The sequence below is a fragment of the Halichoeres trimaculatus genome, unplaced genomic scaffold (genome assembly GCF_033239565.1).
Source record: "Halichoeres trimaculatus isolate MK-OKI-2021-1 unplaced genomic scaffold, fHalTri1.1 fHalTri1_scaffold_5, whole genome shotgun sequence".
Taxonomy (NCBI): Eukaryota; Metazoa; Chordata; class Actinopteri; order Labriformes; family Labridae; genus Halichoeres; species Halichoeres trimaculatus.
This window is the reverse complement of record NW_027437183.1, coordinates 37,360,472-37,379,624: the sequence shown is the minus strand read 5'-3', so window position 1 is coordinate 37,379,624 and position 19,153 is coordinate 37,360,472. Positions and strand designations below refer to the sequence as shown.

Genomic DNA, 19,153 nt, shown 5'->3' with positions numbered 1-19,153 from the left:
ATCTTAATGATCTCATAAGGTCAATGTAATGTCTGAGTTTGTTTTATAGCACTGCTGTGCAAAAAACTGAAATCTTATCAAATGTTTTTATCTTATTTTAAGTAAAAATTGTCTGATTATACTTGATATGAGCCTCATTTAACTGGTCAGTCCAGAAAAAAATGTCTTGTTTTAAGTTATTTAAAGACAAAAATAAGGCCTGAATTGATTGTAACAAGTAAAAAAAAAATTGCCAATGGAACAAGAGAAGTTTGCTCAAAAATTTGCTTGAAACTATAATGTCTTAATACCAGTAAGTTTTCTCTTCCATGTTTGGGGTTGAAAAGGTAAACGTGTCAGTGATGTCGGTAATGCTTTTACGCATTGTAATAGTAACTACAAGACAACTTAATCTATAAGCTATATGGAACCTAACCCCAACCCTCTTTGTTTTTTGTCTTCTGCTTTTGTCTCTCATGAGCCCTACCCCAGCCCTTCCCCTAAACCTAACCATTCAGGGGCCCATGCCTAAATCTAACCTGTGGGGCCTCACAATTTACCCTTACAGTGACCTTATTAAACACTTATTAAGCAGTTATTTAGTCTTATAAACAAATAATAATGTGAATAAGCATCTTTTAAGTACTTACAAAGTTCTTATTAATGCTTATTACAGGACCTTAATATAAAGCGATACAGTGATGTCTAACATAACATAGTCTGGCTAATTGAGAATCTTCTTATTCACTGTCCATGCCTTGGAGTGTGGTCAGGTAATCCTCTTAACCCTGAAGGTTCATTTTTCGTCACATATACAGCACCATGGGTGTTTATAGAGCTTTGTTTCTCAATAGACATTAATCTGTTTATTTGTATTAATTGTTCCTCAGGTGGCCAACCTTTGAAGAGAAGGGAGTGGGAAAAAGAAGAAGAAAAGATCTGGGAAGTTGAAACCCATGAGAAGTCCTTCATCAATACAAGTTGGTTTTCATGGGAAGAGTGACTGTGATAAGAGCCTTGAAGTGGAAAAGGGGGCCCACAAAAATAGAACCTGGTAGGCCATGAGAGTCTCCATTAACCCTACAGACCTACAGAGATGATCACTGGACAAGACCAGCTCAGGTGTCACCACTCTGAGGACACTTCAAACTGAGGGTGAGAGTCAGACAGGAGCAGTTGATCCCTGGGTGCAGGATGAACTGACTGTCTGTCTTTCCCTGTGTCTCTCTCCTGGTCAGAACAAAGAAGTAAAATAAATTATTGAACAGCTGAAGCCCCTCAGACAGAAACAAACTCATTATCCTCCATGGTTAGAGGAAGTGGTCAGTATGCGACAGCGGTGCAGCCATCGATTGATTAGTGGATGATCCCCGGAGGTTAATCATAGACAGGATGGAGGGGTCAGCCTCTCCAAGACCGGATTGATCTGCCCTCATCTGAATCTCCAGAACACCACTCCCACATCCAGGTCAACCCCAGGGATCCAGACTTCATGGAGAGATTAGAACAAGGACCAGGATGAAGAGGAGTGGGAGCTCAGGTGAGGCTTAACCTGTCTGAGCTCACAACAATAATGAGAGGATGTCATGTGATCTAAAACACTTGACTCGGGGAGTGTAAGACAGCGCTGCTTCTCAGGACACTGTCTCCATCACTGGGACTTGTTGAACCTCTGCCCCTGATCAAAGTGATCACTATGGTCTCCCCTCATCATCCAATGCACCTGGGCTAAACCCCTCTCCATGTTTTCAGAACCAGGACTGTTTGTAGTGCTGTCACTCACACTGATGTTTATGGAGTGTGGTAAAAATGTCAACCTTTAAAGGTCTCAGATTCATGCTTAAAAACCTGATGAATCAAATTTTCTTTGCTGTGAATGGAAGTTACCCCACAGCCCCAGACACACCATTCACACAGATGCTTCAGCAGTGAGGACATTAAAGAGGACATTATGGGCTGAGATTTGTGCCCTTAGAAACTGGATTTGGAACATATAACCTGAAATTGAATTTGTCCAAAACCTGAATTAATTTGCTTAGAAATTGTTTTTAACTTGCTCAAAACTTAACTCTCTAAAATTCCTCAAACCAGACATCCCAATCCCAATATGGCTTCAGATTAAACTCTGTTATAAAACCCATTTCTGTCTAGGGTTGTGAAGTCTAAACAAGACTTTACAAAATGGGTTAAACACCAAACTCTGCAGACCTCTGTAAATCCATCCCCCATGCTCAGCGCAAGACACCAAACAATGCATGTAGTGCAGACCTAGGACATTACCCTTTAATAAAAAAGTGAGGCAGACACAGAGACCTGAAGTAGTGCAGCTTGAATACAACCACGTGTGGAGGGAACAGTGTTGTTCCCCTGGTGAACACTAGATGGAGCTGTCCACATGCTCAGGGTAAAGCTACACAGCTCTATGACTCATATATGGATAGAGTTGTTTAAAATCCAAAAGAATGCCCAAAAAAAATCAGAACAAAGGTCAGCTGATTAGTACCAGAATACTGTACAGCTGATCAATGAGAGGATGAATCTACAGCTGATTAATGAGAGGATGAATCTACAGCTGATTAATGAGAGGATGAATCTACAGCTGATTAATGAGAGGATGAATCTACAGCTGATTAATGAGAGGATGAATCTACAGCTGATTAATGAGAGGATGAATCTACAGCTGATTAATGAGAGGATGAATCTACAGCTGATTAATGACAGAATGAACCTACAGATGATTAATGACAGAATGAATCTACAGCTGATTAATGACAGAATGAATCTACAGCTGATTAATGACAGAATGAACCTACAGATGATTAATGACAGAATGAATCTACAGCTGATTAATGAGAGGATGAATCTACAGCTGATTAATGACAGAATGAATCTACAGCTGATTAATGACAGAATGAACCTACAGATGATTAATGACAGAATGAATCTACAGCTGATTAATGAGAGGATGAATCTACAGCTGATTAATGAGAGGATGAATCTACAGCTGATTAATGACAGAATGAATCTACAGCTGATTAATGAGAGGATGAATCTACAGCTTATTAATGACAGAATGAATCAACCGCTGATCAATGACAGAATGAATCTACAGCTGATGAATGAGAGGATGAATCTACAGCTGATTAATGAGAGGATGAATCTACAGCTGATTAATGAGAGGATGAATCTACAGCTGATTAATGACAGAATGAATCCACAGCTGATTAATGAGAGGATGAATCTACAGCTTATCAATGACAGAATGAATCTACAGCTGATCAATGAGAGGATTAATCCACAGCTGATTAATGAGAGAATGAATCTACAGCTGATTAATGACAGAATGAATCTACAGCTGATTAATGACAGAATGAATCCACAGCTGATTAATGAGAGGATGAATCTACAGCTTATCAATGACAGAATGAATCTACAGCTGATCAATGAGAGGATTAATCCACAGCTGATTAATGAGAGAATGAATCTACAGCTGATTAATGACAGAATGAATCTACAGCTGATTAATGAGAGGATGAATCTACAGTCGATTAATAACAGAATGAATCTACAGCTGATTAATTACAGGATGATTCTACAGCTGATTAATGAGAGGATGAATCTACAGCTGATTAATGACAGAATGAAACTACTGTTGATTAATGACAGAATGACTTTACTTTTCAACATTTTGAGATAAACAATGACAGGATGAATTTACAGCTGATTAATGACGGGAGGAATCTTTAGTTTGTTGATAACAGGATAAATCTACAGTTTAGTAATCACAAGATAATCTATAGCTGGTTAATGGCAGACCTAACCTGCAGTTTATTAATGACAGGAAAAGCTTCTGCTAACTGATGACAGGAATAATCTACAGCTGATTAATGACAGGAAGAATCTACAGTTGATTGATACCCGTATAAATTTACAGCTTTGTAATCACAGGATGAGTCTACTAATTGATTGATGACAGAATGAATCCAGAGTTTATAAGTGACATAATCAATCTATAGCTGCTTGATGACGGGATGAATCTACAACTGATGAACGACAGGACAGATCTACAGCTGCTTGATGACAGGATGAATCCACAGCTGATTATAAATGACAGGATATATTTTCAGATAATCAGTGACAGAATGATTTTACACTTGATTATCAACAGAATGAATCTAAAGATGATTATTTATGACAGGATGAATCTACAGCTCATAAGTGACAGGAAAAATCTACAGCTGATTAATTACAGAATAAATCTACAGATGATGATGATGATGTGTATGGATTAAGATAAGGTAAGACTCCTTAACTTGTCTTGATGTTGGGTTTCTACTAATGAAAATTTTATTTACATTTACGGGTCTAGACCTGTAAATGTTTTTGTTAAGTGTCTTGAGATAACATTTGTTATGATTTGCACTATACAAATAAAGATTGATTGATTGATTGATTATAAATGACAGGATACATTTTTAAGATAAACAGTGACAGGATGAGTTTTCAGCTGATAAACAACATGATGAATCTACAGATGATTATTTATGGCAGGATGAAACTACAGATGATTACAAATGATAGGATGAATCTACAGATGATGGTTAATGAATTTACTCTAGATTATTATTTGGATTTTTTCACAGTGAAACTGTGTCCTTACACTTACAGGTGTAATCTTTAATGTTCACAGTGTAATCTGGTGATCTCCGATGCGGCAGTGAAATCAGAGCAGGCTCAGTTAATGATGGTAAACTTATTCACATATATTTTAAACTTTCTTTTTTTGTTGAATTTTGTTCAACTTAAAATAATTGTCAGTGTTATTTTTCATTAAATGTATGATAAATTACTTCCTACTGAAGTGTATTACTCTAAAAGTGAAATAATAGGGCTAGGGTTCGTTTTTTATCATCTTTGGGGTGCTCTTTTGATTTAAATAGTATTTCTTTTATATTTAATTCATTCATTCATTCGTTTTCTGAACCGCTTATCCTGTTCAGGGTTCCGGGTGGCTGGAGCCTATCCCAGCTGTCATTGGGCAAGAGGCGGGGTACACCCTGGACTGGTCGCCAGCCAATGGCAGGGCTGACACATAGAGGCAGACAACCATTCACTCACACACTCACACCTACAGACAATTTAGAGTGATCAATTAACCTGGTGAGCATGTTTTTGGACTGTGGGAGGAAGCTGGAGGACCAAGAGAGAACCCAGGCATGCACAGGGAGAACATGCAAACTCCACACAGAAAGGCCCACCGGCCAAGCTGGGAATCAAACCGGTGACCTTCTTGCTGTGAGGCTGCAGCACTAACTGTTGCCCCACTGTGAAGCCCCTTGATATTTTGTTATGTTGCATTTGTTTTTAATCTTGTTTAACACCACTCCATGTTAAAAAAAATAAATGACTGACTATGATGATGATAATGATGATGATGATGATGATGATGATGATGATGATGATGATGATGATGATGATGATGATGTCTATAGGCTATATCAGGAGCTGTATTTTCCCAGTGCACGTCACATGTGAGTTTTTGGGCTTTTTACAGCGGATCTGACGTCATGTTACTGGGTAGTAAAAGAAAAACATCTCACTTGCTGCTGGAGAAAAGCAGGACCTTTTTTCTGACCCATCAAATAAACAAGGACTGAAATTAAGGGTTTAAAATTGAAAAAAAGGGGGGGGGAAATCCTTGATTTAAAAAACAATAAAACAAGAAATCCTGACACTAAGTGATTTGATTATTATTATCTTTTTTATTATTATTTTTTATAACAGTGGGGTGGTCTGTCTTCACAGATACAAGATACTAATCCATCACAGTTATTCAGTGGGCATGGCACAGTCACTGAGTATGTAAGTAGTTAAACAGGACATGTCTGCAGGCGAAGGTGATGATGTGTTACTAGTTTCTTCAAATAGACAGCTGCAGGTTTCAATATCATAATCATTTTTCTCCTGCACCTATAAAAAGAGTAAATAGATACATAGATAAATTAAATTATTGATTAATAATTGATAAATTGGTTATTATTGTTATTATTGCTACTATTATTATTATAATTATTATTACAGACGGATTAGAGAGTAAGACAGAGATTAATAATCAGTACACACATACTTGCGCGCGCACACACACACACACACACACGCACGCACGCACACAAACACACACACACACACACACACACACACACACACACACGCACGCACGCACACACACACACACACTTAGAGTTGAGTGGAGGTGTGCTCTCCTGCCTGCAGAGGTCATTCTCTGTACATCTAACACTTGTTGCAGAAACACACACAATGTGTGTGTGTGTGTGTGTGTGTGTGTGTGTGTGTGTGTGTGTGTGTGTGTGTGTGTGTGTGTGTGTGTGTGTGTGTGTGAGCTGCAGGTCTCTGACTCTGTGTGTTCAGGTTGTAACAGTCGGACTCAGAGCAGCATGGTGGATCACACGAGCGTCTCTGCGAAGTCTGCGCTGGTGAGACTTTGTTAGAATCCGGATTAGCTCTCCTCCTGATCTCGGGATCAAAGTCTGGAGTCACTTTGGATCGGACTAACGATCCGGGTTACCTGGGTTAGAGTGGTATCTGATTTCTTCTGGGTTTGTTGAACAGTGTAAGAGTTTAGTCCAACTTCAGGGTGAGTTTGTGGAAGCCAAATTAGAGTCAGGCATGTTAATGTCAGGTTCATCATAACTTTTGTCAGGAGTGGGTTTGTGTGTGTGTGTGTCCGTCTCTGTGTGTGTGTGCGTGCGTGTACACACACGCGCGCGTGTGTCTGTACCAGTGTGTAATGATCACTTCTCCTCCTCTTCCAGTCAGCCCCCTTCTCCTCCAGCAGCCTCCCTCTCCCGGCTCCCCCCGCTGCCTCTCACGGTTCTTTCGCCGGCTCTCAGAGCCAGTCGGCGGCCGGCGGGATGAAGCTGGAGGCGGTGATGGAGAACCTGCAGCGGCAGCAGGCGGCGCGGCTCGCCCTGGAGGAGAAACTGCGGCAGGCGGAGGCGGAGAAGGAGCTCCGGTCCATGGTGGAGTCTCAGATCCAGCAGCAGGCGCTGGCTTTTAGGCACTATCAGGCGGCCATGAGAGGCGCTCTGACCGGCGGAGGGTCCGCGCCTGTTCCCGGACTGACTCTACCTCCCCTGGAAGTCCGCGGAGACGCGGAGGAACTCAGCGGCTCCAGAGCTGAACGGGAGGAGCGGGTGGACCGGGAGGATGAGGAAGAGGAGCCTGACGAGCAGGACCCGCTTGATGAAGACGAGGATGAGGACGCGGACCACTTTACACTGAGGCAGCCCTCTCTGCAGGGGACCCCGCTGCACCTCCTCACCCGAATCCCGCCCGCTTTCCACCAGAGCCGCCGGGCGGACTCTCCTAACCTCCACAGCCAAAACCAGACTCAGAACCAGCACCACGAGTGGACCTACGAGGAGCAGTTTAAACAGGTAGGACCGCGACCCCACAGACCCCACAGACCCCTAAAGACCTGCAGGACTTCGGTGTGCTCATACCTCTTTATAATAACCAAAGTGTGCTCGGAAGCGTCTTGATCCTTCCACCGCAAACTAGAACTCGAACAGAAACTAAAACAAAATCTGAAACTCAAAGTAAAACACTAACACACACTAAAACACAAAACACACTAAAACACAAACACATTTGTTTAGTCAGAGTTGTACTCGGATTATGAATATTAACTGAATCATACTTGCCTATGTTTTTATTTCTACATTTAGTTTTTTTTTTTACTCCGTTCTTTAGTTTCAGATAATTCTATCATTATTAGCTTACTATGGAAATACTTTGTTCTGGAGATCGTTGTAAAAAAGTTATATAAAAAGTTGAAATTATCAATTCAATAGTTCATGTGATAGTTTTAATTATGGTAAAGGTTTAATTTATAGTTTATCATGGAAGTTAGTCATTTTACTGTATACAATCACACTAAGACCTGGTGTTTTTTTTTTTAAACAGTTACAGTTCATGTTCCAGTTTACAATGACTGCTACATTTTTTTTTAAATAAAGTTTAAAAACACAATTATTGTTGGTTTTGTAGTTGATAAACATACTAAGAGTTAATACTTTAATTCATAAATATAGTCATACTCACTTAGAAGAGTAAGGTTAAATTTATATTTCAATGTGTAATATGTGTTATAGGATCAGATTAACTCCTCTGCTGTTACAGATCTTACAGATTGTAGAGATGTTACTTTAGTAACACAGAAGTGTAATATTTAACATGAGAGGATTAATTCATCAGTACTCTGACGAATGATGATCAGTAAAATCAGGATAGTTGTTAAAAACGTTGACCAATATATTTAAGTGATCTATATGATATCACAGTCAATTATTTCCACTACATTAACCACAGGACGCTGATCATAGAAGGTTGTTATCATTATCCTTAATGTGCCACGTGTGAAACTTTATACAGACACTCAGTGTTATTATTGTATTCATTATATTCAGACACACACATAATGTTGAATGAAATTACAGACGGCAGGTGTTTTTTTTTTAATTAAATGAAAAAATATTCAGATACATTTATGAATAAATAATAAAAACAGAAGAAGTTGTTATTATATTATAAATGATCATATATATATATATATATATATATATATATATATATATATATATATATATATATATATGGAGAAATGAAAGAGAGAGTTCGGAAATGAGGATTGGACTAAGGACAGACCTGCCTACAGTCAGGACAAGGGATTGAAAAAAGGATCACACACAATCACATGATCCATCAAACCAAACCTTATTATAGTTATCTCTTTTTAAATATGTTAATTATCCCCCTATCACACAAACACTTTTGTGTGTGTGTGTGTGTGTGTGTGTGTGTGTGTGTGTGTGTGTGTGTGTGTGTGTGTGTGTGTGTGTCTTAAACAAAACTTTATCTCTGCATCATAATTTATTCTATAAAACTAAATTTATTGTTATTATTATTTTTTTATTTTTTTATATTCTGTGTCATGAGGTCAGTGTGTGTGAGATTTCAAACTTTATTTCTGTAGCATCATTAAGACTTTAATATTAAATATATTAATTACATAATGATTTTTGCTGTTTTTTCTATAATAACATAGATGATCATAATCATAATATCATAGAGTAAGTGTGTGTGTGTGTGTGTGTGTGTGTGTGTGTGTGTGTGTGTGTGCGCGCGAGTGTTTGTGCGAGACTGAAGACAATAAATAAACTATTTATTGACTCTTTATAGAGGTACTAATTATTAATATAGTGATATTAACGAGGATGCTGAATCACTGTGAGCTCTGAATGGATCAGGTTTTGGGTCAGGCAGCGGAAGAACCCTCTGACACTGGAACAGGACCTCTATGACTCCATCACTGAAGTAGTAATGAGAGAAAGGCAGAGTCATGTTGATGAATGTATTTCAGTTTTGGACGGATGTTTGATGACAGATGCTGACGTTGACATTCAGAAAGCAGCTCAGCTGACAGTGATGTAGGACGGTTTCGCTCATTTTAATTCAATAAAATACAAGATTTCAACAGTAAAAAACTAAAGAAACATATTTCTCAGCCACCTGCAAAATAGAAAAAAACAATTCCTGACGACAGCAAATGACAGCTTGTTTCTGATCTGCTGTGGATAAAAAAGTCTACACAGGCCTGTGATAATGAAAACAATGATTAATCATTTCAGTACCTTTAACATGACCTTTAACCTCTACAGCTCCATGAAAAGCAAACTTAGATATATTTTTAATATATAAATATATATAAATGATAGCTTTAATAATGTGGTTGTTTTTTAAGATTTGTTCACTGAGTGGTACAGAAAGTTCAGACATGACATTATTCTCTGTCTCATTTTCCATATCACAAAAACCTGATGCTACAGCAGAGTTTATCAAGTCAAAACCAAGACCCATGAAGGACCATGAGGTCAGGACACACTCAGTCTGAAGTTCACCTTGAAAAACAAAGTCATCACCTCATTCTCAAAGACCTATTTACAGCTGACAGCCGGTCTGAAACACACATCCCCAGCTTCCTTTTCCTGAGGGCATTCCTTGTATTTCTGGTTTTCATGGTGGTCCTGGTCTTTTTTGTGGTCCTGGTCTTGGTTATGGTTCCAGTCTTCGAAGTGGCCCTGGTCTTTATGATGGTCCTGGTCTCTAGAAGCTGCTGCTCGAAGGACATGGATCATCTGACCATTAGATGTCGTCCACATCATCTGCCTCCTGAGTTTACAGCTGTGTTTGTCACTGTTATTTATATCCTGCTGGGTGCTAATGCTAATAGCACACAGCACACAGCACCATTAGCTCACTGCCGAACAAGCACCTGGAGTCCTTCTACCTGGTCTCAGGAGACGTCAACCACATTGACCTGAGAGACATTTTACCCAGATTGAAGCATGTCCCCATACCCACACACACCCACACACACCCACACACACCCACACACACCCACACACACCCACACACACCCACACACACACACCCACACCAGGAGAGAACACTCTGGACTGTGTCAATACCAACATATGTAGATGCATACAGAGCCCCACCTAGGTCTCTCTGCGTCCCCAAATCAGGAACCCAGGCTGAATGCAGAGGTGAGGACACTGCTGAGGTAAGGATACTATCGTCAGGGAGGGCGACACATCGGCACTCACAGCAGCCAGGAGAGAGCTGACTGCAAGGATCAGGAGGGCCAAAGCCACACACACCTGATAGATCCAGAGTTACTTTACCTGAAGTTTATCACTAACTGGAACACTAAAGATGCACAGTGCCCTAAGGACCCCCTGCCTGATGCCTTCAACAGGTTCTATGCCTGCTTCAAAGACCCCACCACCATCAGAGAACACGCCCATCAGTGTGACCAGTGCAGATCTGAGGAGGACCCTTTAAGGATTAACTCTCACAAAGCCACAGGTCCCGACAACGTTCTAACCAGCTGCCTAAGGTGTTAAGTGACCTACCTGAAGACTGCATCATTCCTTCCCACCCCCAAGAGCTCCACAGTGACAATCCTGAATGACTGTCAGCTCGTAGTCCTCACCCTGATACTCATGAAGGGCATGGAGGAGCTGGTCGTGAACACAAACACTGACAGTCTTGGCTGTGTTTTTTTGTTTTTACTCTTCTGTGTGGACCTCCTGCTGCCCCCCTTATTAATGCTCCTCCCTCTGACTCCTCCAGAGTGCTGACCTGCTCTGCTCCTGTTATATTAGTGAAAGCTAATACACTTCTCAATGATCTGTTATTATCTCAGGGGCCCTGTCCATGGGCCCCCACTGAGTCCAAAGGTCATCTCTCTGTCTCCTATTGATTAAGGTGGTCTGTTAGCGAGGGCCACATCACTGTGAACACACTAACACATTTCTAAAAGCCTCCCTGACATGACCAATACAGGAACACACACACACACACACACACACACACACACACACACACACACACACACACACACACACACACACACACACACACACACACACACATATATCCTGCTGTGATTGTTCAGCTCTAGATTCTGAGGATTTAAATGAACATCAGCATAAACATAAAACTGAGCAGAAGCAGAGACAGGATGATGTAGTGTCTGAAACAAGCGGCAACCTCCGGTCTAAGAATATGAGACAGTGCTGAAGTGCTAAAATCTGCTGTTTCTCAAAGCAGAAATTAACCTATTTACAGCCTGGTTCAAAAAACGTCTCCTGTCTGAGCCACTGATTTTGCCATGGGCACCCACTGTACGGGGGAGTGAAATTTTTTCTTACTTGGCCGCTCAGGGGATATTAAGATCGCGAGCTCAACCAATCAGAGGCACAGCTCAGGGTCAGGTGACAGACAGGCGCCTAGCTCATGTGCTTCATTTTCCGGTTCAGTAACAGACAGGTAACGTCAGGGAGACTACATCCATGTTTTATACAGTCTATGGTCTGAAAACAGACTACACACACACACACACACACACACACACACACACACGTGTGTGTATATATATACATATACATATATATATATATATATATATATATATATATATATATATATATATATATATATATATATATATATATATATATACAGAGTTGGGTATATAACTACAAGTAACAAACGTTACAAGTAGTTAAATTACTTTTGATAGGAACGAGTAGTGTAACGGCACTACTCCTCCTAGATTAGTAGTTAAACTAGAGTTACAAATGAACCGCCACAATCGTTATTTTTAAGTTGACTGCAAATAGAGCTACCAAAATATTACTATTTAAGCGGAGTTCTTTTTATTACCACCAGTAGATTGAACGGTGGCCATAAACTACAGTACATTCAAAACTCTGCTGCAGGCCTCCTCACCTGCACCCGCTCCCGTGACCACATCACTCCAGTCCTCCAACATCTCCATTGGCTTCCCGTCCCCTTCCGCATACAGTTTAAAATTCTCCTCCTCGCCCATAAAGCCCTCCACCACCAGGCCCGTTCCTACCTCACTGAGCTCCTCCACCACCACATTCCCTCCCGTAACCTCCGTTCCTCACACACCAACCTCCTGTCTCCCCCTCACAGAACCAAGCACCGAACCTGGGGGGACAGAGCATTTTCCATAGCTGCCCCCACTCTCTGGAACTCCCTCCCCACGCAAATCCAAAACTGCTCCGACTATTCTTTATTTAAATTTCTGTTAAAAACTCACCTTTTTAGATTAGCTTTTAATTTGTGATTGTACTGTTGTTTTGTTTTGTTTTGTTCTGTTTGACTTCTGTTTGACTTCTGTTCATTGCTTGTATTGATTTTAACAGTTGTAAAGTGTCTTTGAGTTCCTGAAAAGCGCTATATAAATACAATTTATTATTATTATTATTATTATGAGCAACTACTCGCTATCTCTTCCGGGTCAGGGCTGATGGAACTGTCACAGTAAAATTGGTTGCCTTATATAAATCTGTGCCCCACTAACACTGCACTCCCTCCCACTGTAAATGCCCCTTTTAAAGGATAAGTTCGGTTTATACAGCTTTTACACTATTTATAGAATGAAGTAGAACAAAATACTCACCAAGAAGGTTTTCCTGATCCAAGCAGTGCTTCGGGAGATATTTAGATCCAAAATCGTGCAGCGGACATCCGTATAATGGGATCCATCGGGGCATAGACAGCGCCGCTCCTAAAACTGCATTAATCATCCAAAAACTCATGTTTTTGACCAATATTCCATCAATGTCCGCTCCAGGTTAGTGCTCTGCTGCAGTCAGACAGCGCTGTGTGGCTGTAATGACCTCTGAACTGACAAAGACTTTGTTTACGTTTGTCCCTCAAAGAAAGGAGTCAGCTCTCCAGAGAGTACTGTGCATGCGAGACAGAGAGAGACAGAGAGAAGCAAAGACACTCACAGTCCATTTTATTAGGCACACCTGTCCAACTGCTCGTCAACCCAAGTTTCAGCCAATCACATGGCAGCAACTCAATGCATTTAGGCATGTAGACACGGTCAACCAGGTCGAAAGGATCTGCTACAGTTCAAACTGAGCATCAGAACGGGGGAGAAAGGTGATTTAAGGAACTTTGAACTTGGCGTAGTTGTTTGTGCCAGACGGGCTGGTCTGAGTATTTCAGAAACTGCTGATCTACTGGGATTTTAACCATCAATCATCTCTAGGGTTTACAGAGAATGGTCCCAAATAGAGAAAATATCCAGTGAGCAGCAGTTCTGTGGGAAAAAACGTCTTGTTGATGCCAGAGGTCAGAGGAGAATGGACAGACTGGTTGGAGCTGATAGAAAGGCAACAGTAACTATATATATATATATATATATATATATATATATATATATATATATATATATATATATATATATATATATATATATATATATATATATATATGTATGTATAACAGTTATATATAACTGTTGTGTTGTCCTGTGTCTATATGTATTACAGTTATATATAACTGTACAGTTTCCAAAATGCCAGACAAATAGACTGTCATGTAAATGAGCGATGTTCTCATTATAAGGATGGATACTAAATCTGGTACTTTTAATACTAATAATAATACATTTTATTTAGAGGAAATCAAAAACTACCATGTTTAGGTACCTCAATTCACCCTTGTGACAGTGAGGAAGTGGAAGAGTAGGCAATTTTCTATGCTAGACATGATTACAACATTGCAAGGTTATACATTGAAGAATAAATACATTAAATTGAAAAACGTTTATATCTAATTATTTTTAAGAAAATGATGTTTTTTAGCACATAAACACAAAAAAGTACTGAAAATTGGTACCGTTGAGTACTCAACAGTACCAACGGTTGAGTACTCAACCCTTGTCCTGGGGACCCCCTGCCCTGCATGTTGTAGGCCCCGTTTACACGGAGACTCCTGCAACGAGTCTTCCTTTGCGTTTTCAAAAGCCACCCACGTTTACATGAGGACGGCGTGAAAACAATCCGCGTTCATACGGCTCCAGGAGGACAAGTCTCCTCTTCTGTTCTTTCTTTTTCTGCCGTTTTGTTGTGTGAGACGGTCGGCAATCCAACCATAACGCGCATTACCGCCACCTACTGGCTCAACTGGAAATGTGGCTGAGCGCGGAGCCTTTACCTGAAACTGCGAGTGCGCATGCGGTGACGTCAGCGTTTCACCCTGAGAAGCTCAGCTCTGTGTTTACACGAAGCTGGATGGAGGAGCGGATTCAGATCTTTCCACTCTGGGGAGCGTTTTCAAAAGTTTGCGTTTTCACTGAAAACGCAACGTGGTCTCGTCTAAACGGAAGGCCAAAACGCAACGAAATGTTTGCGGAATCGACCGTTTTCTGCGTCATGTAAACGGGGCCTTAGATGTTACCCCACTCCAGCACACCTGATTCAAATGAATGGCTCGTTATCAGGCTCGAGCAGAGCTTGATGACGTCAGTACAGCCTACACCAGAAACAAGTGTAGCTGATGCCAACAAGCTCCTGCCAATCATGTGCATATGTTCTGGACCTGCCCTCGACTAAATGACTTTTGGGCAGCCATTTTTAAAACTCTCAACAAGATCTTTTATACCCCATCATAGCTGACCCACTGACAGCTCTTTACAGCCTACCCAAAACCCCAACACTTCCTCAACAATTAGACCTGCCGTTGCCTTTTCAACACGTCATGCAAGACACATCATCCCAGGGGTAGAAGGGGAGGTACATGTAAGACCAGTGTCTTACATGTACCTCCCCTTCTACCCCTTACAGAAATGTGCATTTACTGACCTTTTGTTACATGTTTTGCTGGCCAAAGAAAAAAAAAAATCAAAAAGACAGAAAAACATCTGGTGGCTAAAACTAAATTTAGTTTCAGGGAGAGGAAGTCTGCTTCATCACACCCTGTACTGATCAGTCACACACACACTCACACACACATACTCACACACACAAACACACACACACACACACACACACACACACACACACACACACACACACACACACACACACACACACACACACACACACACACACACACACACACACACACATTGACTAACTGGTGTGTTGTCTGTGTTTCAGTTGTACGAGCTGGATGAGGATGAGAAGCGAAAGGAGTTTCTGGATGACCTCTTCAGCTTCATGCAGAAACGAGGTGAGAGGACATTCAGCACAGCAGCGTCTGATGGAGGAGACCTCACACACTCTGGACACGCTCTGTATCCTCAGCTTTCAGAGCATAGACCCTCTCTATTACACACACACTAACATCACAGTCCTCAGTGTGAAATACCTCATGCCCTGGGGGAACAATCTGAATGTGTGTGACATACCTGAACCTTCACCTGGTCTGTTGTGACCAGTGTCTGTAGTGCTTTGTGTGTTTTCCATACCTCTGTGTTCTGAGTCTGTGTGAGTGTCTGTCTGAGGTGTGACGTATTTCATTTCAGTTCTTAATGAAAGGAAGAGGAATGTTGCTTCACATTGTGTCTTCATGTGGTTATTAAGATTAGCAGAGACGCTCCAACTAGAGGATAACTTCACATTTCTGTTTGACAAACACTAAAAAATCAGTAAATTTAAAAGTCAATCAAAATCAGAAGACCTTTCTCCAATCAGTACTGTGCCTGCCTTCATTAACTATTCTAGAAACATACCTGTGTCTGTCCTCATTGACTCTTCTAGTGTCACACCTGTCTGTCCTCATTTACTCCTCTACAGTCTTTCCTGTGTGTCTGTCCTCATTTACTCTTTTAGAGTCACACCTATGTATCCATCCTCCATTACTCCTCTAGAGTAATCAGGGGCGTAGCTACAATTAGGCAAATACAGGCAGTTGCCTGGGGCCAAGATTCCCAGGGGCCCCCAAAGCATCTCTTAAAAACTGATTTATGAAGTTCTCTTCAATTGAAAGCATTTCTTTTTTTCTAAATCTTACTTCACATGCTTCAAAATACATCAAAAGGCTTAATCTTTAATGATGGTTTTGGGTACTCCCCTCCCTGCTTATTCAATGGGCTATTCCATGTTACAACACATCTGAAAATTTGATTCAGGAAGAAAATAAAAACAATGTTGATCTGAGATCTGAGATAAACATATAAGACTTTTAGGATTTTAAGGACTTTCTCTAGCCCAGGAAACAGGATCATTTTCTCTAAATCAAACTTTTTGAGTCGGTGATAAACATTATTGTACAAAATCTCTTTTTTGGAAACATAACTCACTGGACAGGGGGTCAAATATAAATACATTAACTTTAAAATAATAGTACCAGAAAGTATGGTAACTGTAAATATCACCTCTTTCAGTAGATTTTTTCCAGTTTTATGTTGTGCTCGATATTTACATATTTTTCTTTACTAAATTATTTTTTTCAATATTTACCTATTGTAATGTTTTTCACTTCATACTTTCTTGTTTGTTACTGTTACTCTGTAAATTCCCCACTGTGGGACAAATAAGCTGTCAATTGACCATAAAAGATTTCAAATCCAGGACAAAGTGGACTAAATTATGTATTCACTTTTTTCAAAATCAAACTAAAGTACAGAACTTGAGGAAATGCATTTAGTTGTGTTAAGTTACCATGTACAATATTAGCACTGTCTCATGATTCTGGGAAAGAGACAGTGGACCCAGGGAAGGCCAGTCTAGCTCTGAGGAAGATGAGTTACAAGGACATGGAGGGCCCCATTGACTGGGTTTGCCTTGGGCCCCCAAACCACTAAATATGCCCCTGAGAGTAATACCTGTGTCTGTCCACATTTACTGTTCTACAATCATTTCTGTGTGTCTGTTCTCATTAACTCTCCTAGAGTCATACCAATGTCTGTCCTCAATAACTTTTTCAGAATCATACCCAGGGGTCTTCATCCCTCGGCTTTGGAGCCTCATGTGGCTCTTTGACTCACTTGCAGTGGCTCCCTGTAGCTTTTGAAAATTTTATGGAAATAAAGAATTATCAATTTTCTTACAGAGGGTTTTAATGATTGACATATTGTAAATAAGTTAATAATCAACAGGATTAACATTGTGTCAATTAAGCCTGCCACAGCTCTACTTAACTCCTACAACATCAACAGCCCACTAACTCCAACCACCAATACAGATTTTTATTCTACGAGGATGGATTCATTTAACTGCAGATGTGCTTGCATAATAAACATGCTTGATATGTGGCAATTAGCAAACAAGTAAAAAGGATGAGTTTAGCGACATTATCATATGAATGTTCACAAATTTAGTGTTCTGTTTTTTTTTTAGATCTACTGTTTCATAAATTAAAAAACCTCTTTTTTAGAAAATTATTCTTTATTTTTTAACTATGTATAGAATTTAATTCACTGTAAAGGTGAATGTGAAGGTAAAGAAAAGTTTGTGGCTCTAGTCCAATAGGTGTCAGTCCATTTACAAAAGCAACAACACAAATACAAAGACCACAACACGAATGCAAAAGCCACAACGCAACAGAAGTGCAGTCACTACGGAAGTTAAGAGGACAGTTATCCTAATGGACACTAAAAAGTTGTAAAAGTAAGTCATCGTTTTCTTTTAAAACTCAAGCTGTGATAAATATAGCGCTAATGTTAATGTAAATAAAGAAATGTAAGTACTATGAAGGATATCACAATGTGACACCCCTAGAAGGCTTTACTTTTCTTGTGGTTCTGCCACACCAGATGCAAATTTACGTCGAGATTACATACATAGTCAATGAAAAGACGCGTTTGGAAGCCAATCTGCCCCAGACGGCGTTTGGACACATTTGGCGCGGCGCTAAGGGCATTGGCGCATTTGGAGCATCGGCTCGTTTGGGGCGTCAGACGCCTCTACACTCGAGTTGAAAATGTTGAACTTTCGATGCAAATTCACGTGAAGGCTGTGCTGCAGCAGCCAATCAGCCATGACATTCCCCCACGATGTCATTGATTTGATGACGTTGCGGGGGAACCTCCACCTGCTCTGACTCCAACCCCGCCGGAAGATGGAGGAGAAAATAATCTGTTGGGTGTGTCATCATCCAGAGTTATACGATACGAGGTGTGTACTCCACAGAGACCGGGAAAAAAGGAGCAGGCTGGGTGAAAGTCTCTAAGGAGACAGGTTTTGAAGGTAAGTTCTGTAAATACTTGTTTCCCGCTGGATTTGCCTGCACGGGTCATCACTGAGTCTGACTGTTTTCCTCAGAGGAGTTTTGGGCCTGATAGAGAGGAGGAAGGAGCGGGGCAGGGGCAGAGCCAGGGCAAAGATGGAAGTTCTCTGTGCTCCTCTCTTTCCTCCACCCCTTCATTATCCCCAGGGAGACCTCCGGGAACATGGGTCGGGGGGTCGAGGGTGAGATCGTAGGGAACAGCCTGGCAGGGCCAGTGGAGGTGGATTACCAGGGAGAGGCAGCGTCCAGACTCGCACGTTCCCACGGCACGTTACGTTGAGTACCCACCGAAAGCGTTGAGAGCGACTGTATTCGCGCGTCGAGTGAAATCGCGCTGCGCTAGACACTCGAGTTTCGACGCTGGTACACATATGCAAAAAACGCTCACAGCTCGCCGCGGCTTTGTTGCACGAAAAGTCCGCCATCATCATTTCATCGTCGAACATGGCTCCGATCACCACCATCACTGCTCTGTACCTGCTGTCGAGAAGTCAGCTGCAGGCTAGGCGCCGACGTCGGTACTGGATGC

General features: G+C 40.9%; 1 protein-coding gene across 1 annotated transcript in view; it reads left to right on the top strand.

Annotated features, from left to right (window-relative positions):
• The first annotated feature begins 6,896 nt into the window (after window positions 1–6,896).
• arid3c (AT rich interactive domain 3C (BRIGHT-like)) overlaps window positions 6,897–19,153 on the top strand; it is a 36,643-nt gene continuing 24,386 nt past the window's right edge. The window contains exons 1-2 of the mRNA XM_074670609.1: window positions 6,897–7,436; window positions 15,552–15,624. Coding sequence (XP_074526710.1) covers window positions 6,912–7,436; window positions 15,552–15,624 — 598 coding nt within the window. The 5' untranslated portion in view covers window positions 6,897–6,911. The remainder of the gene's footprint in view (window positions 7,437–15,551; window positions 15,625–19,153) is intronic.